The sequence below is a fragment of the Paroedura picta genome, chromosome 7 (genome assembly GCF_049243985.1).
Source record: "Paroedura picta isolate Pp20150507F chromosome 7, Ppicta_v3.0, whole genome shotgun sequence".
Taxonomy (NCBI): domain Eukaryota; kingdom Metazoa; phylum Chordata; class Lepidosauria; order Squamata; family Gekkonidae; genus Paroedura; species Paroedura picta.
Genome location: NC_135375.1, coordinates 52,031,252 through 52,054,652, shown reverse-complemented (window position 1 = coordinate 52,054,652; position 23,401 = coordinate 52,031,252). Strand labels below are relative to the sequence as shown.

Below are 23,401 nucleotides of genomic sequence, written 5' to 3'. Positions count from 1 at the left end.
AGTAGGCTATATTGACTTCAATGGACCACGGGTGTGATTCCATATAAGGCAGCTTCATGTATTTGAGTACTGTATGAAATGTATTGGCTTCAAATGCTAAATAATAATGCTGAAATGTTTGTAGTTTTGCAAGCTCAATAGTATAATTTGGAACCAGCTGACACAAAGTTCAGTATTTTTTCCAGCATTGCCCCATGAGAGTTTATTGTATGAGTGGAATATATGGTGTTTTTACAGCTGTGTCCAACTCTTGGGAAGTAAAGTGAGCAGAGATATTAAAATCCTCAATTTAGGTGTGGATTATGTCAATATATATTTATATTCCCCCTTTAAAACTCTGATTTTAACAAATCTGTTGTACATTCAAGCTTATATTCAACACATTTTGCTCTTTTGCTCACATATTGAGTATTCAAACTTTATTTGCAAGTTATATGTAACACTGTTTAACATTTAATGTTTATTGTATTTGTACAATGTGTAACGACAATTGTTTCAGAATGGAGAGAAACTTACTGGGCTACAGCTTAGGACAGTCTTTCTGAAGTATCATGTTCCTGTTAAAAGAGATCAACAAAAACTCATCACTGAGTTCCTTGCTTGTGGAGAGGAGGAGTGTCATAGTGATGTGCTTTTAGATGCTTACGTTCTGAGAGTTACAGGCAAAATTGCACCTGAGGAGAGAAGTTGCATAGACACACATACAATAGGCACAGGCATACATTAAAGTGATGTGTGTGTGGTGATTGTATAGAATGTGGTTCTTAGATTCTGCCTCTATTAAAAGCTTCCTGCCTCCTCTTTTAATTTGAACCTTGCTAAACTCAGGGAGACTGCCCCTTTTTCCGTACTCAATGTGCTGGTTAGTGTTGAACAAGGATCTTGAGGACATGCTTTTGAATCCCTGCTTTGGCCTGGAAGCTTAGTGGGTGACTGTGGGCCTGTGACTCTCAGGCTGACATCATGGTCAACTCACAGTATTCCAATTCTGTGGCAGCTTCACTGGCTGCCAAGTAGCCTCCAGATCCAATTCAAGGTGTTGGTGTTAATCTTTAAAACACTTAATGGTCCGAGGCCCTCATAGTTACAAGGCTGCCTCTTCTGGCCTCTTGCTGGTGCCTGACCCCAAGATGGCTTGGTTAGCTATCACCAGGGGAAAGGGCCTTCTCAGTTGCTACCCCTACCCTGTGGAATGCACTGTGGGATAACACCTATGCCCTGTCAGGCTTGTTTAGTTTCCCAAGGCACACAAAGCTGCATTGTTTAGGTTGGGCTTTGGAGAGTAGCCACATGTTTAGGCTATTTCAATAGTGATACAGTGATGGCCACAGATTTTAATGTAGATATTGTGTCTTTGTTATTAGTTTATATGTTGTTTTTACCATGCCATATTCATGGAAGTTGCCACGAGAGTCAGTGAGTGATGACTCATAAATCCAATAAATAACTTGCCTCAGGTTGTTTTGAGAATAAGAAGTTGGCAGGTGATGCTATTGTTTCAAAACTCCTAGTTCATTTCTGAAAAGCCTGCCTTCATGAAGGCAGAGGGATTATTTATCATCCCTTAATCACCTCTGGGCTGTTAACAGGGTGCTTAAGAAAGGCTGAGGGATGGGTGGTCCTTGTGCAAGCATCTGGGTTGCATTCTGACTTTGATAGAAGTTTTAGGCTTCAACCCCAAGCAGTTTGCTCTTCCATCTGCTGAAAGTAGTGGTTTCAGGAATGGGGCACCTCCACTATTGAAGTCCGAACTGGCGAGCCGTTTGCCCCGAATTGCATACGGGGAGATTAATTGTTCAAGAGGCCCGTGCGCCCGCCCATCCTCGGTAAGGGCCAAGTGCAATTTCCAAACAAGTAGGATAAATTCAGATTTTTACTTGACGGAAAGCCTTGCTTTTCTCGGGGGGGGGGGGGGGTCCCGCACAGCAGCGATTTAACGCAGGCCCGTTTAAGGAAGGGGGCCGGGAAGCGAGAAGAAAGCGGCGCAGCCGCCCCACCTTGGAAAAGGGCGGGGGGGGAGCTTTGTCAGAGCTCTACGCCAGCCATTCGGCGGCCAGGGCGGGGGCGCCCGTGGCTAGCTGCAGAGACCTGGCGGAGCCTCCCTCAACCCTCCTTGGGCACTTGGTACATTCCCAGTGTAACTCCCAGGGATAAATAGCGAGGAGCGAGGCCGGCGGCCGTGGGTGAGAGCGGCTGCTGGCGCGGCGTAGCTCTTCGTCTTCTCCCGGACCTGAAGCGCCCTCCCTCCGAGGCTGGCGAGGGCGGCCATGGAGCAGCCCGTGCAGACAGAAGTGTACAAAGCGCAGACCTTGGAGGAGCTCGTCGAGGTCCTGCATCGCCTGTTCTCCGGCGAGAAAGTCAACGTGGCCGAAGTGCAGAGCGTCATGGAATCGTACGACAGTAACCCCGGAGAGTGGACCAAGTACGCCCAGTTTGACCAGTTCAGGTAAAATCGGCTTCTCGAGCCCCTCTGCGCGGTAGACAATCGGTAGACTGGCTTTCTCCCCCCCCCCCCCCCCCTCCGTGCAGACGGCTTGCGTTCCGTAAAGCCCGGCCGCCTGGTGCTTCCCAGCTCTTTCGGTAGGCGTTTTTATGCAAATGCACCTACCGTGTGAGATCTGTCTCTTGCTCCCTAAGAAGTGCGCTGTCCAGAAGTGATTCCTAGAACCTGCATCAAAATTGGGTTGAGTAGTTTTAAATGATGTTTGGAGCGATGGGAGGCCTGAAGCGGACTGGAAACTTCAGGGTGAACTGAGCCCCTTGGAAAACAGCTCGGAGAGCACCGTGCCCGAGTGAAGGCGTTTTTGGCAAGCCTGCGGGGCTGTCCAGTGGGAGGAATCCACGCGGGCAGGTCCTTGGAGGTCTGGCGGCCGCATTCCGGAATCCAGCTCTTCTGGCCTGGAAACGCCTGACAGGGTGGCCGTACTGGCAAGCTACATTACTCAGGTTCCCATCTTCCTGCCCAGTTTGTCTATGATTTTCTTGGAGTCAGAGTTGAATCCGTTCCACTTCAGTTTCCTGATTTTTCTTGCAATTAAAAAGACCATTCCTTTGCCCCCATTTATAATTTTTTTTTAGAATGCACTTGAAATAGAAACACAGTGCAAAAATTAAGTACAAGTCTGAGTCCAGTGGCACCTTCAAAACAAAATTTTATTCAAGGTTCAAGCGTTCACGTGCAAGCATGCTTCTTCGGATACAATAACGTGGAAATTACCAGTCCATACATATAGCTAGAGGGTGAGTAGTAAATTAGCATACAGAATAATGTTTTAACAGATTCAGGGACCAAACAGGAATAACAAGGCAGAGATTTATTGCCTTTGTTATGTTCCCCCTCCCTCAGAATCAAACCCAAGCAAATTGTAACCTTATAAAATAAGCTTGTTGTTCCTGTCCCCTAGGATGAGGATGAGTAGTATACTATTATGAAGCATAATGAGGATGTTTACCAGAATCAAGGATCAAACAAGAAATATTGGGTAAACATCCTCATTATGCTATACGCTAATTCAATGCTCAGCTCACCCGCTAGCTATAGGTATGGACTGATCATTTCCATTTAATTTTATCTGATGAAGCATGCATGCATACAAAAGTTTATATGTTGAATACAACTTTGTATACACTGGAGTCAAATTGTGTTCTGCTGCATCAACCCAATACAGTTATGCACCTGAGTGCAAAAAAATAAGTTATTCCGGAAAAATCTTTAAACAAACCCCAGCCTAAACCAGTAGTTAGAAAAGCATGGCCTATCCCTATGAATCCTAGGAGCTCTAAGTCTAGGCTTCTTTTTCATGGGTTACCACGGCTGTGTGGTGGTAGCAGCCCCCCCCCCCCATTCCCACCCCAGTGTGGAATTGGTGTAATGTATTAATTCTTTCTTTTCCTATATACACACATCCTGGTTGTTGCTACAGAAAAGGGGATAAGTGCAGTTCCAAAACTCCTATGATCCCACCCTTGTATTGCCCATTGAACACCAAATAACTGTTATTGCTCCTAATTCCTCTTCCCAACTATTTCTGCTACTTTCATCCTATCCATGATCCTGGGTGAGGCCTGGTTAAAATATTCAGTGACTTTGCTGCCTGAAACCAGCTGCTGTTGCGTGGGTGAGGATCCAGCTACTGCAAGAATCCCCTTTCCAGGTAGAATGCCCAGATTGAATGGGAAGTGCCTGGGCCAGCATTGTACTTTGGCAGAGGGGTGGTAGTATTGATATAGTCAGCCTTGAAAAGGGGCCCCAGTCTCTCTAAGGGTGGTCACTGCTTTGGGCTGATCCTGCATTGAGCAGGGGGCTGGACTAGATGGCCTGTATGGCCCCTTCCAACTCTATGATTCTAACATCAACAGAACATCACTGCTGTGTAGTGGATAGAGCATCATGTTAGGATCCGGGAGGCCCAGGTGCAAACTCCCATCCTAAATGGATCCTTACAGGGTGACCAGCAACATACTCTCAGTCTTTGTTCTGAGGAACCAATGGAAAAGAGGAGAGGTGGTCCTGTTGACTTCTTAGTTTTCAGAGTCTTCCTGATTTGATATCCCAAAAAGCACAATGAAAAAATCCCAGCTGCATTCTGCAAGTGCACTCATTGGTACTCCCCATTTTTACAGCACAGTCATGGCTGAGGCAGAGGCCCGCTGAGACCTGGAAGCCCCTTCTTTTCCCAGCTGAACACCACTGTGAAGCTACAGAAGAGCTCGGCTGGGATGGGGAGCACCTGCAGGACCAAGGACCAAAGCACAGAGTTTAGTTCCATCCCCTCCCCTCAGGCCCAAAGGAGGAAATCCTCACACAGCCAACCCATTGTTCAGAGGAAGTTATTTTGTATCCAGTTTGCAGGGACAACCACAGGAAGAAGAGGCCTGAACAGGAGATCCTGGGGTCTGCCATGCAGGAGAAAATTCCTGTACAGAAGTAGCCATGGTGCTAAAAGGCAGAAGTTGGGTTTTAAACAACAGGGTGTTAAGCCAAAGTATGAGAGACATTGACATTAACACAGAATGCAGTAAAAAGAGAAGGGTGGCCGCTCAAATGACCATTCAGCCCTCTTAGGCTGCTCACCTGTGAGGGTGGGTGGAGAAATCCCCGGGATGGGAGAGAATGGCAGGTGCGGTGTAAAGTGCATGCAGATTTCCAGGTGATTGCAAGTCAAACTTTTTACAAGGCCATCAGTCAATCCAGAAACCTGCACTAAGCCTCCGGTAAACTTCCCTTAGGCTTTCCGCACGGTTGCGGGAGGGGCGGAGGGAGATGCTGACATGCTCTGTTGAGAGGTCCGTGTGCATTCAAGCGCCGGTGGAGCCGTGCGGAGAGCACTGGGCCGGCGGCAGCCGCCACCACCGCAGGCGAGCCGAGCAGCCTTTCCCTTTCCCTCCCACCGCTTCGCCGCGCGGATGAGGGGCTGGGCCAGGGGGAGAGGCCCCGCTGGCCAATGGCGGCCGCCCTTCAGCTACACCCGCGAGCTGCTTGGCCAATGCCTGCGGGGCTGAGAGACGGGGCTGCTGAATTGGCTCCCCGGAGTTCCAAAGCGAGCGAGCGAGCGAGCGGAGCCGCCCTCGAGGAGCGCAGCCGAGAAGTGTCATTGGCGGAGGTGCCGCGGCCAAGTGCGGCGTGATCTCCGCTCCTTAAATCCGATTAGATAACCAACAATAACGACGTCTCAAATTCTGCTTTTATTGTGTCCCGTGACGGCGCTGAATCGCCCGGAGGCTCTGGGGGTTAGACACCGCGTCGGGCAATCAGGAGCTGCCGCCTTCAAACTTCGGAGACGGCTGCTTTCGGGAGCTTTTCCTCCTGACCAGGCTGCAAAGTTGCCTTCATACCGAGAGGCAGCGTAGGTGCAGCAGTTAAGAAGGGCAGCCGGGAATCTGGAGAGCTGCTCCTCCTCCACATGTAGCCAGCTGGGTGACCTTGGGCCAGTCACAGTTCTCTGGGGGGCTGTTCTTGCAGAACAGTTCTCCTACAGCTTTCTCAGCCCCACTTCCCTCACAAGGTGTCTGTTGTAGGGAGAGGAAGGAAAGGTGATTGTAAGTCACCGAGACTCCTTCTGATGGTGAAAAGCTGGGTCTAAAAACCAACTCTTCTACTTCATCAGAATTGTGGATACCCACCTAAGCTGCTGGTAACATCTGTAATGAAAATATTACAGTTCTGTGTTAGGTGCCCTTGTCAGTTGAAAAGACACAGTCTGGCTTAATTTTAGAACAAGGTTTGAGTCCAGTGGCGCCTTTAAGCCCAACATGCTCTTTTCTTAAGAGCATGCACAGGAAAGCTTAAACTTTGTTGGGCTTAAAGGTGCCACTGAGCTTAAACTTTCTTCTGCTGCTTTAGACTAACAGGGCTACCCACCTGAATCTGCTTTAATTTTATTTAGTTATTTCTCTTCAGATCCCACCCCTTCCCCATATTAGTACCGTTAGGGTTGTGCTTTTTTTTTTTATAGACAGCTTCTTAAACTTGGGTTATTGTGCAACCCTTAAAGTGAGTGCAGTTCAGCTAGTTGGTTCTTACTTTGGTTGGCAGAATGCTTGTGCCCTGGCATTTCTCCAGGAACTTTGAATGCACGCACACATGTGCACGCATACACACACACTACTTTTGTCTTAAAAGTAGCTTTTCCAAGTAGATTTCTGACTTCTGAGTTTCCAACTTCTGATGTCCTAGGGTCGGAATCTTTTAAGGATGGGGGGTGGGTGGGTGACAGCAGCATCCAGTGGCTCGCCAGCATAGCAGTGAGTATGCATTACCGCATTTAGGTTTCAATTTTTTTTTAAGTCAGCTAGACCCACAAACCTCCGATTGTTTGCCACCACTGATTGACAGGATGGTGAGTAAAAGAGCACATTGCTCTCTCTGGTGCTTTTTTCGCTGCTAGTGAGGAGGGGGAAATGCAAGACAGGGAGGCAGAGTGTGGAGGGAAAAATAGGAGACATCACACAATTTGACCCTGCGTGCGGAAAAGGTATTTGAGTCACCATTGGGAAGAAAGGCAGAATGAATGAATCAATGAAATAACTGCTATGCTGAGAGATAAGTGCTTTAAATAAATCAGTGGAGATGTGGCTTTGTGGTCTATCACCTGGATGTTGACTGGTTTTAAATCTAAATAATGAGAATTTAGCATGCTCAATGCTTACTTAAAGGATTGTACTATGTAGAGTTATTCTGTTATTTAATTGGACTTCAACTGCAGTAACTTTGTACTAAATGGATTATGAATTATCACAATTCCCTTTTATAATCCTGCAAAGCAGATTATATTAATAACCAAGATGCAAGTACATAGTGGGTATCCATAGCTCAAAAAACATCAAAATCTGATTAACAGAATTGTCATACAATGCGTGATAAGAGTGGGGAAGTTGGAAGTTTAAAAAGCGATTGTCTCTTTGGCCTTGTTTTCATGCTTGAAGATGCAGGTCGAGGATGCATGCCTTTTAGATTTGTTCTGTCTTTTACTAATGGTGCTAAAAAGGAAACCATGTCTTTATCATTTCAGATATACAAGAAATCTTGTGGATAAAGGAAATGGAAAGTTCAATTTGATGATCTTATGCTGGGGAGAAGGACATGGCAGGTTTGTAACAAAATATATACAAGAAATAATATGGCAAAGTATGATGCATCTGTGCCAGTTTTAAGCTGCACAGATATAAAGACTCCAAGTATCTGTTTTACATACTTTGCATACTTTGTTTATAACCTAGTATAGATAAGATTGCTCTGAGCGTCAAACCTTACATCCAGAATATCTTGTCCATTAATACAAACTAAATAAAACAAGATGCATTTGCTATCTCACACTGCTTGAAAATTTTTACTCCACTGTTTATTTTTAAAAAAACCTATTATAAGCATAGTGAAATAGTTATTATCTTTTATATTTTGATTGCTTGATAACGTTCAGCAATGACCAGATAAGTAGCCATTTATCAATGACAGTGGCTAAAAAGAGATTTTTATGGCCCTAATTGGATGGTGAACAAGACAATTGTACACTCTAGATATGTGTTTTTATGCGAATTGAGGAGGCAAAGACATAAACAGTTTGGATAGAAGAAATATAGCCTATACACTAGACTCTACTTTTGAGTGCATTGTAAAATCTAGGAAGACTGGGTTGCATTTCTGCTTATCTCATGTACACACCAACAGGGAAGAGCTGTTAAGTAATTCAAATGACATACATTAATTCAGCCTTTTAAGTTTTGGAAGGAGGTACCAAAGGACTCCAGATGGGTACTTTGCGGCTATTGTTGCTGCTTTATGACCTAGTACTGGGTGGCTGCCTATTCCATCATGCTCATGTTCCATATATATATTTGCCAGTAAAAGTAATACAAAATGCCACCTGGGTAATTAAAGGAATCTGTTTAGCACTTGAGTTTGTACCCAAAACATGTCTATTACAAGGCAAACCCAAGCTCACAATTTAAACCACTCTTACAGCACCTCCTGGCAAAGAATATCTCTCTTTGACAGGTTTTGGGTGGTGAGCTCTTCCTCACTTAGACAACCTCCTAGTCAATACAGCTTCTGACAAATCACAGCACAGGAAGCTTCTGACAAATCAAGCACAGGAAGATGCCAACTTTGTTCCCACATACACTCAGCTAATGCTATTATAACATTATAGGCCCTAATGACATCAGCTATACCATCTTGAACTTATCCTCTTGCATGTTGTCTAATTGAATACATGCCATCATGTGCCAGCTATTAAGATGGGACAAATATGTCAGAACCTACTTGAGAGAATCTGTGAACACACATCTGCCATAAGACATTGCAACACTCAGAAAGTATATGAAAGTTTTAATCTTCCTAGACACATTGCTACAGATCTGAAAGCCAGTTTTCTGCAAGAAAGGAAATCAAAGGGACTATACAATGAAACCATGCCGAATTATAAGTCATCAAGAAATTAAGCAACAAAATTTGAGTCCAGTGGCAAGACCAACAAAGATTTATTCAAGGCGTGAGCTTTCATGTGCATGCCTTGAATAAATCTATGTTGGACTTAAAGGTGCCATTGGACTCAAATTTTGTAGTACTACTTCAAACCAACATGGCTATTCACTTGAAAGAAATTAAACAGTTCATGTCATCCTGGCTTAAACCAGACTTGAGTTTTCTCAGCCATTATAATTTCTCATAACCCCCAACACTCGCTTTTAAAAAACATGACTGTTCTTAACCTGTTTTATCAAACCATAATTCTTTACTTTCAGAACGCTTATGCCTCAGTTAGTTTGTTGTTTACCTTTATGACACTTTTGTTTGCTGCTGGAGAGAGAGGCTAGGCTTCTCACTATTCATTTTCAAGTATCTAGCGCACACAGCTGATTTATGATGCCAGGCCTCTCTTTGCACAACTGTTCCGTATCCCTTGCTTCATTAATTTTCTGCATAAAAGAGTGAAATGATGGCCACATTTTGTTATGCTTGTTTGTTTCTCAGTATCCCATAGGGGTGGAGCTTTCAACAAAGCATCTGTTATTGCAGATGACAATCTGTGTGTGTTGTTCTTACAGCAGATGGGCAGGAGTGAGGTGCAAATAATTACTGAAAGGAAGTGTGTACAGTACCTCAGGAGCATAGTTAGGGCAGCAGTTTTGGATCTTTATGTCCTAAGCCTTCAGCCTATCAATCAAAATATTGTGGACATTTCTTTTGGTGGTAGAAATCACATTCAAGTCACACTTTACTTGGTGACCTTGTGGGGTTTCAAGGTAAGAGATGAACAGTGGTGGTTTGTTATTGCCTGCCTCTACATGGATTTCCCTGGTAGTCTCTGTGGTCCCTGTTATAGAATGAAGTTGTGAGTCTCAAAGGCACATCCAGTCTGTTGAAGAGTTCACACACTGTTTTGTCTAATTTGGTTGGTCCTTCTAAAAAGCGATTAGGTGGGTTGTGTTCTTGTTTGGAGTCAGGTCTGTCTGTATCATTCCATTTCTGCCCTCAGTAAAATAGAAAAGTATTAGACATTTTGGATTGTGAGGGAGCACAATTCCTATTCATCAGAAAAGGCTGTGCTGGTGATCTGCTTCTCTGTGCTTTCTTATAGTGGTAGTAGTTCTCCCCACCTCCCATAGCTCTGAATGCTTTGTGTATGATGTTGAATGAAGGGATGTTGTGTTGTCTCTGCCTCTGTACAGAGATAGTGTCTCTTCTATTTTTAGACATCTGAGAGCACCAGTATCCAATCTGAATATCCTTGGCAACTCTGCAGAGAACATGCCCATTCTTTTGTTTTTAGTGGGTTGCCGTTGGTTCTTGGCTGCTCCATGGGTTGGACTGAATCGCTGATCTTGTCCTTTAGGAAACAAATATATTAATTAGTTACAGTTGAAGTCCAGCCATAAATGGTCCCTGCCATCTTTTAGAGTGTTGTGCTTTTATCCCACCCTCATCGGAAGAGTTTTCCCTTGTATTTATTTATTTTTTCAGTCCTCACAACAACTTTTGGAGGTGCATTAGGCTGAGAAAGCATTTGATCTCATATCTCCCAAATCCTACACTTAACACAATAACCGTGCAAACTCACAGTAGTTTACTGCGTAAGTGCTGGGATGATGGTATGAAAGAGAAATGCCTTCTTTTTCTGTCCATTCTCTCAGTGGATGAGGAACTGGCTGGTTCATGGGGGGGCTAGCCAAATAGTACTAGATACTTGGCAGCAAACTGGGACCTAGGAAATTGTTTCTCTGCTGCAAAGCTGAGGACAAGCAGGAGTAGAATGTGTAACCATTCCTTACCCGCCACTTATCTTGGCAATCACGAGAATGAACAAGGGAATTTGCAGGGTGGAGGCAGCAAACAGAGAAGATTTAATCAAATTCATTTGTAGCTTTGGGTTATGCAAACCTGTTACTGCTTTGCACTGAAGCAGAAGCCTAGATAGAGGATTGCACCCACACAGACAGTGATGGAGGGATGGAAAATAGCAAAGGAGGAGAAAGAGCTTGCCTTCAACCTCATGCTCTTGGAATGACAGGCAGAGAGAGCTGTTCCTCAGTAAGCCATCCTGCAGGATGTATTGTAGGCAGCGCTGCATTATTGACTTCTGTGGGCCCAAGGCATTTATGCCTCCCACCATAATATCAATATCAAAAAAATATATAACTTTAAATACTTCAGCATTTATTTTCTGTTTTAATTAATTTTCGTGGAACCTACAATTTCATCATTTTCTGGTATGAGAAAAGAATTAAAACATTTAAGTTATTTTTTCCCTTCTGATTTTAAAACAAATTAAAACATTTTTGTCAGCCCTTAAAAGTGTCATTGGCCCTAGGCTGTGTGCCTGCCCTACCTGATAGATAAGTTGACCCTGTTGGTGGGGCAAAAAAAAATAAAAATGCTTTGGGGGCATAAAGCTCCATGGGAATGATTTTAGCAGTGTGTTCACAACAGTGATCTAATCCTTAGACTCATTTTTTTCCAGTCTAGTCTTTGATACAGATTATGAACTGCTAGGAGGCAAGGAGACTGAACCTTTGATAATAGTTCTCTTACATGCCCTGTCTTGGCTTTAAAATCAGTGTGATTGTTTATGATGCCTGAACTCAGCAATGAATTGAATCATTTCTATGCAACATGAATGGAGTTAAGGGAAGAAGTGGTTTTCGGTTGATTACCCATTACAATTTGAATACAGTTGCAGTGAAAAATGTGGAAGGTTCTAACTTCATGATGTGTGACGGATGACCTGAGCTGCAACATTAGGTTATTGCTTTACAACTTTTTCTTCGGCAGCTCCGTTCAATTTGGGCCTATCATGCACAACTGTTGAATGTATTAAACATGGTCAATCACAAACTATGCAGGCCTGGAAAATCACAATGTATTTTGAACTGGAAGCTGTGGTCTGCTCCTTTCTTTCCTGAACAGCCTTCACTCGGTTTCTGGTTTGTGACTAATGCTTGCAGTTGCTTAAATATAAAAGAGCACAGCTTGTTTTCATTTGCCAGACACGCCAGAACTTGGATGGAGAGTGACAACGTGGCATTGCTTTCCTAGTTAAAAATAAGTCAAATCTTAACCTTAGCATAAAGAACACTATTGTATATGTGTGGATTGAAGAATATGTACAAACACATGCCACTTTTTAATTATTATTACTATGATTATGACATGTTTATTTTAAATGAAAGATTTTCCTGTAAATTTGCAGACTTTTCACTTTGGAGTAAGTCTCATCCCTATTGCATAGATCACTAGCAATTCTGTTGTTGTTGAAGCTGCATGTGCGCTTTGAGACTAGGAAAGGGGTTTTGCTTTCTTATAAGAACTGTGAGTATAGTTAGAAGCTATATGATACTGTAGCTTTGCACATGTCTGCATCTTGATGCTTGAATAGGAGATCTCCTGAGTGCCCAAATATGTCTCCTTGAGTTCTTTGGCAAAAGAAAGATGATCTTGAAATGCAAGTAATAATTTGAGGAAACAATAAGAGCTGGCGTATTCTTGCATATTTTCACATCTTATTCTGCTAACAATTTATTTTTATGTGTATTTGTAGTAGTATCCATGATCACATGGATTCACACTGCTTTATGAAGATCCTTCAAGGAAATCTGAAGGAGACACTATTTGACTGGCCTGGCAAAAAGGGAGTTGGAGAGATGGTGAAGAAATCGGAAAGAGTTTTGAGGGAAAATCAGTGTGCTTATATAGCTGGTAAGCTATTTATTTTGGTAGTACCAAAATTAGTTTGGGGGGGGCATAGGTATATTGGACTAAAAAATTATTGGTATTCCTGAATTCTAAATACCAGTATGGTGTTATGATTCTGGGGGTGGGGTGGGGGGTTGATTTTGAAAATGTTTGGGTCCACAAGTGAAAGTCTATAGCAGTGGTCCCCAACCCCTGGTTCGGAGACCGGTACTGGTTCGTGGATCAGTCCTCCTCCTTGTCCTCCTCCCCAGCTGCTGCCTCGGGGGCTGCCCTGCCACTCTGCCACTGGCTCACCTTTGGTGCTCACCAGTGGCCACCATGGCTGAGGCTCCCCCTCCGCGTGGCACTGTGCAGCTGCTGCTGGCAGCGCCCCCCCCAAACGGGCAGAGGGAAGTCAGGGGCGCCGGTGGGAAAAAAAGTGGAGCAGGGGCTCAGGCTGCGGCAATGTCCCTTGGCAAAAGACTACCCCCCCGGGCCTCAGTAAAATTGTCAAGTGTTAACCAGTGCCCAGTGATAAAAAGGTTGGGGACCACTGGTCTATATGATCTCTTTCACCCATGGTCATTTATTCTTTCTTCAATATGGAGAACACTACACAGGAAAAATATTGTCCTTCATCTTGGTAGGTTATTTTTAGTCATGGTAGATCTTGTGCCCAAGAAAAATGTTCTCTTATGACTTCACAGTGGAAAGAGCAGTGAAATTGAACCCTGGCACACATTTCTTACTAAGAACCATTTTTTACCTTTGCCATATTTTCTTGCTCAAACATTTCTCTGTGGAAAGGGATCAAGTTTATGTTCACAAATGGGTTTAAACATTGACCAAAGATATTTATTTATCTGAAATATGTTGGTGCATATAAAGGCATGCCAAATAGCAGTGATGTACCAAGGGTGGGGGTTGCAGTCTATCTCCCTCCCCCCTCCCCCATCCCTTGAAGGTTGCTCTTGAGGCCAGTGTCATGCTGTGTGCATCTGAACTTCTTGGTTGTTGTGGTTAGGAAATGCGGACTTTGTTCTGCTGCTTTACACCAACATGGCTACCTGCTTGAATCTATTTTCTGGCTGTTTTTATTTGTTTTATTTCATGACTAGTAAATAAGCCCGCTGCAGGCTTAATGCAGCGGGCGCTAGCGAGGCTGGGGAGTCTGGCGGGGCGTGGCCGGGCAGGGGTGGCTCGGGCTGGGCCCGCGAGTCCAGCGGCGTGGCCTACCTTGCCACTGGCGACCCCCGAACTGGCTGTGGGCGTCGGCAGCGAAGCAATCAGCGGCGGGGCCGGGCGGGTCAGGCCGCCGGGCAGGGAGTCCCCGGCAGTCCCAAGACGTCCCGTCCGCACCGGAGGGAAGGAGGCAAGCTCCCACAAAAGTTCCCGAGGCTTCCAGAAGCACTTTGCTTTCCCTTTCACCATGAGCTTTGCCGAAAGCACCTCGGGGGGATTCCCTCGGGAAGCAGCTGGCTCTTCCCCGACTCTGCCACCCGAGTCGCTGCAGCCCAAACCGAAGTGGAGGCACACGACCCTCCACAGCGGGGCTGCGCAGGCTCTTCCTCAGGGCGGTTTAATGAGGTTTACTCCCGGGCAAGTCTCCTTTGGCCTGCAGTAGCCGGAGGGGTTTAAAGCGACGCTACATGATCACCTTTTTCAATGGAGAGAGCCAAGCAATGGGAAGAAGGGACGGCCAGGATGCTCTCGGGCCGCCTCCAGCCTTCGGGTCACAGTCGCCATCCCTCCTTCCCTCCGGTGCGGACGGGACGTCTCGGGACTGCCGGGGGCTCCCTGCCCGGCGGCCTGACGCGTCGGAGGCACAAAGCGCCTCCAACGCATCAGGCCGGCAGCAAAGGGAGCAACTGCGAGTTGCTGGTCCCTCCAATTGTCTGTCCGGAGGATGGGTCCAATCCGGACCCTTCCTCATCCCGGACACATCCCGCCCCAGAACCCCTTACCCTTTTATTTAGTCCGTGGCGCACGCGGTGCCACGGGCGGTGTTAAGATTATTCCTGGAATAATTTTTTTGTACAGTGGAGAGGCTTTGATCTCATCAAATCTCAGAAACTAAGCAGGGCTGATGCAGAGGCAGGCAATGGCAAACCTCTTCAGAACGTCTCTTGCCTTGAAAACTGATAGGGCTACCATAGAGCAGCTGTAACTTAACAGCAAAACAAAACAACAGAGGAGGGGATTTGTTAAAAAAAGCTATCTGCCCGGGCACCAAATAGGCTAGATATGCCACTGCCAAATAGTGTGCCAGAGTGTTTGCTTAGGAGGCTCTACAAGTTGGTATGAATGAGCTCCCCTGTGCCTTACAAAATACTTGCATGAGGATCTGACTGTTGTTGTTGTTGTTATGATGTTGTATTGAAACTTATATGTTATAGATTAAATGTTCTATGTAAAATTGCATAATGTTGCATGTAAACCGCCCAGAGCTGTAAAGAATGGGCCGTATAAAAATCCAAGTGATATGATATGGTATAGTATAGTATAGTATAGTATAGTATAGTATAGTATAGTATAGTATAGTATAGTATATAATATAATATATAATATAATATATAATATAATATATAATATAATATATAATATAATATATAATATATAATATCTGTACACCGCCCGTGGCGCCGCGGGCGCCACGGACTAAATAAAACAGTAAGGGGTTCTGGGGCGGGATGTGTCCGGGATGAGGAAGGGTCCGGATTGGACCCTTCCTCATGACAGACAACCGGAGGGACCAAACGGCAGGCGCGAAGCGCCTGCCGATTGGTCTCTCCGATTCCCAGCCCCAGCAACTGCGAGCCGCGCTCAGCGCGGCTCGCAGTTGCTCCCGGCCTGACGTGGTGAGAGGCGCGAAGCGTCTCTCACCGCGTCAGGCCGGCCCCAAGGAACCCCCGCCGCAAACACAACACAAGACTCCAGCCGCCGAGAAGCTGCAGAAAAAAAAGAAACACCCCCGGAGGAGCCTTTCGCCGCTAGCGCGACGAGAGGCAGCAGAAAAAAAAACCCCTGTAGGAGCTCCAAGCCGCCGCGCCGACGAGAGGCAGCAGAAAAAAATTAACCCTGTAGGAGCCTTTCCCAGCTCCAAGCAGCAGAAAAAAAAACCCCTGTAGGAGCTCCAAGCCGGCACGCCCACGAGAGCTAGCAGAAAAAAAACCCCTGTAGGAGCCTTTCACAGCTCCAAGCAGCAGAAAAAAAAACCCTGTAGGAGCCTTTCACAGCTCCAAGCAGCAGAAAAAAAAACCCTGTAGGAGCCTTTCACAGCTCCAAGCAGCAGAAAAAAAAACCCTGTAGGAGCCTTTCACAGCTCCAAGCAGCAGAAAAAAAAAAACCTGTAGGAGCCTTTCGCAGATCCAAGCAGCAGAAAACAAAACCCTGAAGGAGCCTTTCCCAGCTCCAAGCAGCAGGAAAAAAAACCCCTGTAGGAGCTCCAAGCCGGCACGCCCACGAGAGCTAGCAGAAAAAAAAAACCCTGCAGGAGCCTTTCACAGCTCCAAGCAGCAGAAAAAAAAAACCCTGTAGGAGCCTTTCGCAGATCCAAGCAGCAGAAAACAAAACCCTGAAGGAGCCTTTCCCAGCTCCAAGCAGCAGGAAAAAAAACCCCTGTAGGAGCTCCAAGCCGGCACGCCCACGAGAGCTAGCAGAAAAAAAAAACCCTGCAGGAGCCTTTCACAGCTCCAAGCAGCAGAAAAAAAAAACCCTGTAGGAGCCTTTCGCAGATCCAAGCAGCAGAAAACAAAACCCTGAAGGAGCCTTTCCCAGCTCCAAGCAGCAGGAAAAAAAACCCCTGTAGGAGCTCCAAGCCGGCACGCCCACGAGAGCTAGCAGAAAAAAAAAACCCTGCAGGAGCCTTTCACAGCTCCAAGCAGCAGAAAAAAAAAACCCTGTAGGAGCCTTTCGCAGATCCAAGCAGCAGAAAACAAAACCCTGAAGGAGCCTTTCCCAGCTCCAAGCAGCAGAGAAAAAAAACCCCTGTAGGAGCTCCAAGCCGGCACGCCCACGAGAGCTAGCAGAAAAAAAAAACCCTGCAGGAGCCTTTCACAGCTCCAAGCAGCAGAAAAAAAAAACCCTGTAGGAGCCTTTCGCAGATCCAAGCAGCAGAAAACAAAACCCTGAAGGAGCCTTTCCCAGCTCCAAGCAGCAGGAAAAAAAACCCCTGTAGGAGCTCCAAGCCGGCACGCCCACGAGAGCTAGCAGAAAAAAAAAACCCTGCAGGAGCCTTTCACAGCTCCAAGCAGCAGAAAAAAAAACCCTGTAGGAGCCTTTCGCAGATCCAAGCAGCAGAAAACAAAACCCTGTAGGAGCCTTTCCCAGCTCCAAGCAGCAGAAAAAAAAAAAAACCCTGTAGGAGCCTTTCACAGCTCCACGCAGCAGAAAAAAAAGCACCTCCTGGTGTCCCCTGGGTCCTAGCGCCCATTGCATTCCTGGTTGCAATGGGCTTTCTTGCTAGTATAATATATAATATATAATATATAATATATAATATATAATATAATATAATATAATATAATATAATATAATATAATATAATATAATATAATATAATATAATAACAATCATAAGCATTATATTAGTCAAGTGAATATAGACCAGTTTTCATGTTTGTATCTGATACAGAAAAATTGCTACAATATTGTATGGTAAACATTTTTTTTCTGCTTGCAATCCTGAGGATTTATTATGTCCTGGAGAATTTAATTTTTAATGGATATCCATGATGTAGTAATCTTTCCATGCTATCCTAAGCACATTTATACTCGTCTAAATATATTAAAGTTAATGGGTTTAGAAGGATGTAACTCTGCAAAGGATTGTTTCATCATATTATGTGTTCAAAAGAGCTATTCATTTAATGATAGATAAATGTTGCATCATGAGGATGGTACCACCCCCTTTCCTGGAAGAGACATTAAAATCGGGCCAGTTTCTTGCTATATTTTCACTATACTACACAACAAAGCAATGGTACTTAGTGACGAAGTGCCATTGCTTTCACAGATGTAATTAATAGGAAAGTATGCTGGTTTTCTGTGAGATCATCAAAGTTGCATTCACTAAGTCAAGTCAGCAATATAAAGTAACAGTGAATTAAAAAAAAATCATATTATTTAATAGTATGGATGGAAGATGGTGTAATAGTGGCTAAGAGAGTGAGCTGTCAATCAAGATGTTTCTGGTTCAAATCTTACCTCAGCCACAGTTTTAATATGTGGCCTTAGTCAAACCTGACCTGCTCAGCTAGATGATTATGATGACACGGTAACACTCCAGAACAATGAATAAATGTCTATATCGTTATTGTAGCATCTGTTTTTACCTTCAGCTGTATGCTTCCTAGATGGCTTGCAAGTAGTTAATTGATATTGAGGGGCTTTTCGCACGCCTTCAAAATCGCACAATGGTTGCCAATTGAAAACGCTACTGATTTGCCATTATGTACAACATCGTTGACAATCTGCCACACACCTGAAACCGATCCGCAAAAAGAGCTTCCTTGTAGCGCTTTCAGGGAAATCCCCAAAAGTGGATTCACCCTCCGGAAAGCGCTACACTCCTGCAACCAATCTGCAACACTAGCGGGAAAGTTCTGTGCGTTACCATTGTTGTGGTTTCTACAAAGTTCCTCCCCCTGGCTCTCTCCTCCGATCTTCTGGCGAAGCGATCGCCATTTTTTTTTCTCCGAGCGAGCAGAGTTCAACCCACCAGCGAGCCTCTGTTTAGAGGCTTCCCCGGCTTCAGTCCCTCCCCAGAGCTGTTTAGTCACTAAGCACAAACAACAGAGAAGCCCGTTTGCTGATGTATTTTCCCTTTATTTTTCACACTGTTTTCGGCCGAAAATCGCGCCCGTGAGGGGGGGGGGTGTTTCACTCGGGGGGAGCGTGGCAACGATGAAACGGCAGCTCAAACACACCTGCCAGCTGGATGGGTCTCTCCGTTGCAACGAAGCAACGCATATTCGTTGCAACGGGTGTTTTTTTTTTTTTTTAACCTTTCTTAAAGGGAAAGGAGCTGTTTGAGAGCATGCTAACAGCCAGGGGTGGGACGAACTCGGCAATAGCGCTTCCTTTCTAGCGATTTTTGCCGAGACCGGAAGCCTGTGGGAAACGCTGGAAACGCAACTGGATTCCACTACAAAGGCAGGTATGCATAACGACGAATTCCACTATTTTAAATGGCGATTTTTCATTCAGCAAACAATTTGCTACAAGCATCCCGGTGCGGAAAGCCCCTTAGTGTATGCCACATCTTGGATACACATAACTGAGGCCAGCTTCTTATAGTTGGTACCCTGTATTGCAAAGAATAATACTTTTGCTGCTACAACAGATGAAATATTTAGCTCATTTCTGTAAAATGGCCACTTAATCTGTGCATTTCTATCCTGTCTTGTATAGACTCCATTGGCTTGCATCGTGTGGAGAACCCAAGCCATACAGAAACTGCTGTTAGTCTTCATTTGTACAGTCCACCCTTTGAAACTTGTCATGCCTTTGATCAAAGAACTGGACACAAACAAAAAGTGAAAATGACATTCTATAGCCAGTTTGGAGAGAGGACCCCTTATGTAAGTATGAAAAAGCCATGTCCTGCCTTAGCTTATCTTTGCAGCCTTTCTGAGAAAGGAGAAATGACTCTGAGCTCCTACCCAAGATGATCTCCTAGACAGAAATCTCATCAGTATTCCAGATTTTGCGTAAGAGGACAAGGCAGTGAAGCCAGCTCCTTGGAGTTTGGTAGACCAGTTACCTGGGCAATCTGGGTAGGAAAGGTTGTAGAGCATAGGACTACAGGATACTGTGGAATAGTATATGATGGGGGAAAGATAAATGATACTACTGTCTTCCTTAATATGCTTTCCATGGGCAGAGATGTTTAACGTGGGAGAATAGTTGTAGTAGTATCAGACTAGGATGTGGGTGACTCAATTTTGAATCACTAGTGTACTGTGAAAGTGTTGCTGGGTGACCTTGGGACAGTTACATGTGTTCCCTCTTTCTCAAACCAATCTCACAGTATTATGAGGACAAAATGGAGGAGGGGAGAACATTGTAAGCCACTTTGGGTCCCCTTTGGGGAGAAAAGGGGGTTGTCAATGAAGTAAAAATAAATATGGAGTTCTCTACAGAGGGCTAAACACATGGTTTATCTAATTGATTCAGCAGTATAATACATTTAGAACACAAGATCTATTTTGTGGATTTTTCAAACGCCCTATAAAGAAGGCATCATAGAATTATAGAATCATAGAGTTGGAAGGGGCCATACAGGCCATCTAGTCCTACACCCTGCTCAACGCAGGATCAGCCCTAAGCATCCTAAAGCATCCAAGAAAAGTATGTATCCAACCTTTGCTTGAAGACTGCCAGAGGGGGAGCTCACCACCTCCTTAGGCAGCCTATTCCACTGCTGAACTACTCTGACTGTGAAAATGTTTTTCCTGATATATAGCCTATATCGTTGTACTTGTAGTTTAAACCCATTACTGCGCGTCCTTTCCTCTGCAGCCAACGGGAACAGCATCCTGCCCTCCTCCAAGTGACAACCTTTCAAATACTTAAAGAGGGCTATCATGTCCCCTCTCAACCTCCTTTTCTCCAGGCTGAACATTCCCAAGTCCCTCAACCTATCTTCATAGGGCTTGGTCCCTTGGCCCCAGATCATCCTCGTTGTTCTCCTCTGTGCCCTTTCAATTTTATCTACGTCCTTCTTGATAATAGCATCCTAATAATAGCAGGGATTTCTATAACAGCCATTTCATGCTTCATTTCATATTTTTCTTTCTTCTGGCCATCCATTCTCCTGCAATGAATTTCAGTAATTACTGCTGCAAATGCAAGATGGCTTCAGCCAGAGATATGCTGTAGAAAATTATTGCTGCTGAACTCTTTACTTTAAAATAATAGTATGGGGGTCCCCCCTGGAAACTAGCATCTCCTTGGGTATATTTTTCATGGATTCTCAAACAACATGAAAAGGAAGATTAAAAGTGAAGCCATAGTGAGCAAACAGAAACAAAACGCTCAACAGAAGCACTCAAAATTTGTCTATGGCTTTGTGTGTCTTCCTCTTTGAAATCTGGGACAGTTCCTCAGCAAGCCTCCCTCTGAACTCTTTTACATGGGCAAAATTTACCACAAGAAGGCATTTGCATACCTTTTGGAAGAAACTGTAAAATTATGCTAGTAAGACAATTAAGCAGACGTTTCCAACTGCTGGCCTTAGGCCCACAACCCAGTGGCTGAAGCCTGGCAACCTTCCTCTCCCCTCCCTAAGGGCAGAACTCAGGCAGGGAAGGGATAGCTGGCTGAGCCTTCTGGCCACCTCCTCCATTCACATGAAACCTTACCTGGGCATTAAAAGGTCTTTAACCAAGAAAATAGTTAAGGAGGTTTGGTGGAGCTTGCTTCTGTTTCTCATCCATCCAATCTGTAATACTTCAGTTTTAGTATTTGAACAATCTTGTTTTATAAAAACTGTCCTTTTGTTTTATAGGCAGCTTCAGTTTCACAAGAGAACAATTGAGGAGCACAAAGCCTGCTGCCTTTGGGAAGTTTCTTTTTTAAGATGGAGCAGAATAATTTTGTGGTTGATGCTGAGCTGAATAATCTGTACCCACAGTTGCCGTGATTTCTCATTCTTGCATACTAAAGGGAGTATTTCCATGGGTTACTGTAGCGTTCAGAGGCCTCTTGTAGTCAGCCATAAAATCACTGCCCCTTTTTGGATTTGTACTGATTAATTCCACTGAGACTGTAAACACAGCAGTTCAGAGCTTAGGCCTTAGTCTTTTTAGCATCCTCACATGTATGAATATATGGCAGTTTAACTTGCCGTGGAACTTTTTAACCTTCACTCAACCTTAATGTGGTTTCATCTTTAGTGCATAATGCATACTGTTAGCAGTCTTGTTTGGTCTTGGGTTTAATTACCCATTGGAACCATCAAATGTTTTATGCATTTTCAAATTTCCTTGTACAATTTCCATTTTTAAAAAGAAGGGTGCAATAATAATCACCCTGTACAATATTGGTTTTATTCTGGAGAACATATGGATTTTTAAAAGTTGCTAATTGTGTTTTAAGGACATTTGGATAGTTAAGACCTGTCAAGTATCAAACTCAAATAAAGCTGGATTTAGACATACAGTTGCAAATTTGCTTTTTCATTTCCTGAAAGTCAGTTCAGCTTACCATAACCAGTAAATGCTGTTGACTAGATACATAATCAACCTTTCCACCTGACCTGACCAATATAAAGGAAAGAACAGTGGTTGGTATGTAGTCTGCTGTATTCCACCCCATGCCATTTGGAAGGGACCACTCACTCTGAGGTGTGGCTTTTGGTGGGATATGGATGGGGGCTGCAGACAGTAGGAGTAAGTGAAAGGCTCCATTCTGCAAGAACTACTTTACTTGAAGCTCTTAGGATCTAATCTGAATGTTGACTATTGATATACAAATTGGGGGCTCCCTTGCCTGGCATGCTGCACTCAAAGACAGGTGCAACAAATAGGTTCTGAAGGTAGACTTTCAGTACACTGGAAATATATAAGTATCAAGGAGAAGAAGAGTTGTTTTTATACCCTGCTTGGTGCAGTGGTTAGGAGTATGGACTTCTAACCTGGTGAGCCAGGTTTGATTCCTCACTCCCCCACATGCAGCCAGCTGGGTGACCTTGGGCTCGCCACAGCACTGATAAAGCTGTTCTGACAGTAGTAATATTAGGGCTCTCTCAGACCATTTATGCACTGGGAACTTCACTGCCCCAGCTCTTGTGCAGAAGCACAAATCGGGGGCAGATGAGGCACACTGGGCCAAATGCTCCCCCATGTGGGTGCAGGAAAAGATGGGGCAACCTACCACAACTAAGGCTCCAGCCTGCAGCCTGACATGAAACCTCCAGTGCGTAAACAGTCTCAGCCTCACCTACCTCACAGGGTGTCTTTTGTGGGGAAAGGCAAGGGAAGGCGATTTTAAGCTGCTTTGAGACTCCTTCAGGTAGAGAAAAGTGGCATAAAGAACCAACTTTTCTTTAGTAATCTCAGGGCTCTCTCAGCCTCACCCACCTCACAGGGTGTCTGTTGTCCGGAGAGGAAAGGGAAGGTGACTGTAAGCCACTTTGAGACTCCTGGTAGAGACAAGTGACATATAAGAACCAACTCTTCTTCTTTCACAACCTGAAGGATTCACAGAGTAGCTTACAATCACCTTTTCCTATGTCTCCCCACAGTAGGTACCCTGTCAGGTAGGTAGAGCTGAGAGCTCTTAAGAGTACTACTCTGCAAGAACTGCTTTAAGAGAACTGATTAGCCCAAGATCATCCAGTTGACTTTATGTGGAGGAGTGGGGTATCAAACTTGGCTCGCCAGATTAGAGTCTGCCACTCTTAACCACTACCCCACTTTGGAGAGTAGAGCCTATGTCATGAACAGTATTCTACAAAATTCTGTGCATTATCCCTTTCTGATTCAAAAAGAAAAAAGTTCAAGAGCTGTCATGCTTTAGTTACAACAGTGTTGAATACACTGGAGTAATAGCAGAAGGCTCTGTAAGTACAGATGGTTATTCTTTGTGTCGGAACCCGCAAGGAATTGTGGGAGGCATCTCACTTCCCCCTCTCACATTGTTTCCCCTCTCCCTTTCCTGAAAGTCCCCTTTTCCTGTTTCCTTCTCACGTTGGGAACTGGAGATCTCCTGGAATCACAATAAATCTCCC

At 44.7% G+C, this 23,401-nt stretch overlaps 1 protein-coding gene across 1 annotated transcript; it reads left to right on the top strand.

Annotated features, from left to right (window-relative positions):
• Nucleotides 1-2,048: 2,048 nt before the first annotated feature.
• On the top strand, nucleotides 2,049-21,829 carry CDO1 (cysteine dioxygenase type 1). The gene is made up of 5 exons (XM_077344340.1): nucleotides 2,049-2,446; nucleotides 7,512-7,589; nucleotides 12,537-12,694; nucleotides 19,081-19,250; nucleotides 21,179-21,829. Exons 1-5 carry the CDS (start codon nucleotides 2,268-2,270, stop codon nucleotides 21,206-21,208), a joined length of 615 nt encoding a protein of 204 aa, XP_077200455.1. The 5' UTR covers nucleotides 2,049-2,267; the 3' UTR covers nucleotides 21,209-21,829.
• The last annotated feature ends 1,572 nt before the right edge of the window (nucleotides 21,830-23,401 follow it).

Excerpts from the sequence above, each read along its gene's own strand:
- CDO1 (XM_077344340.1), top strand. The coding sequence starts at position 2,268 with ATGGAGCAGCCCGTGCAGACAGAAGTGTACAAAGCGCAGACCTTGGAG. Across the intron at positions 2,447-7,511 it reads GCCCAGTTTGACCAGTTCAG|ATATACAAGAAATCTTGTGG; the intron begins GTAAAATCGGCT and ends TTATCATTTCAG. Across the intron at positions 12,695-19,080 it reads TCAGTGTGCTTATATAGCTG|ACTCCATTGGCTTGCATCGT; the intron begins GTAAGCTATTTA and ends TGTCTTGTATAG.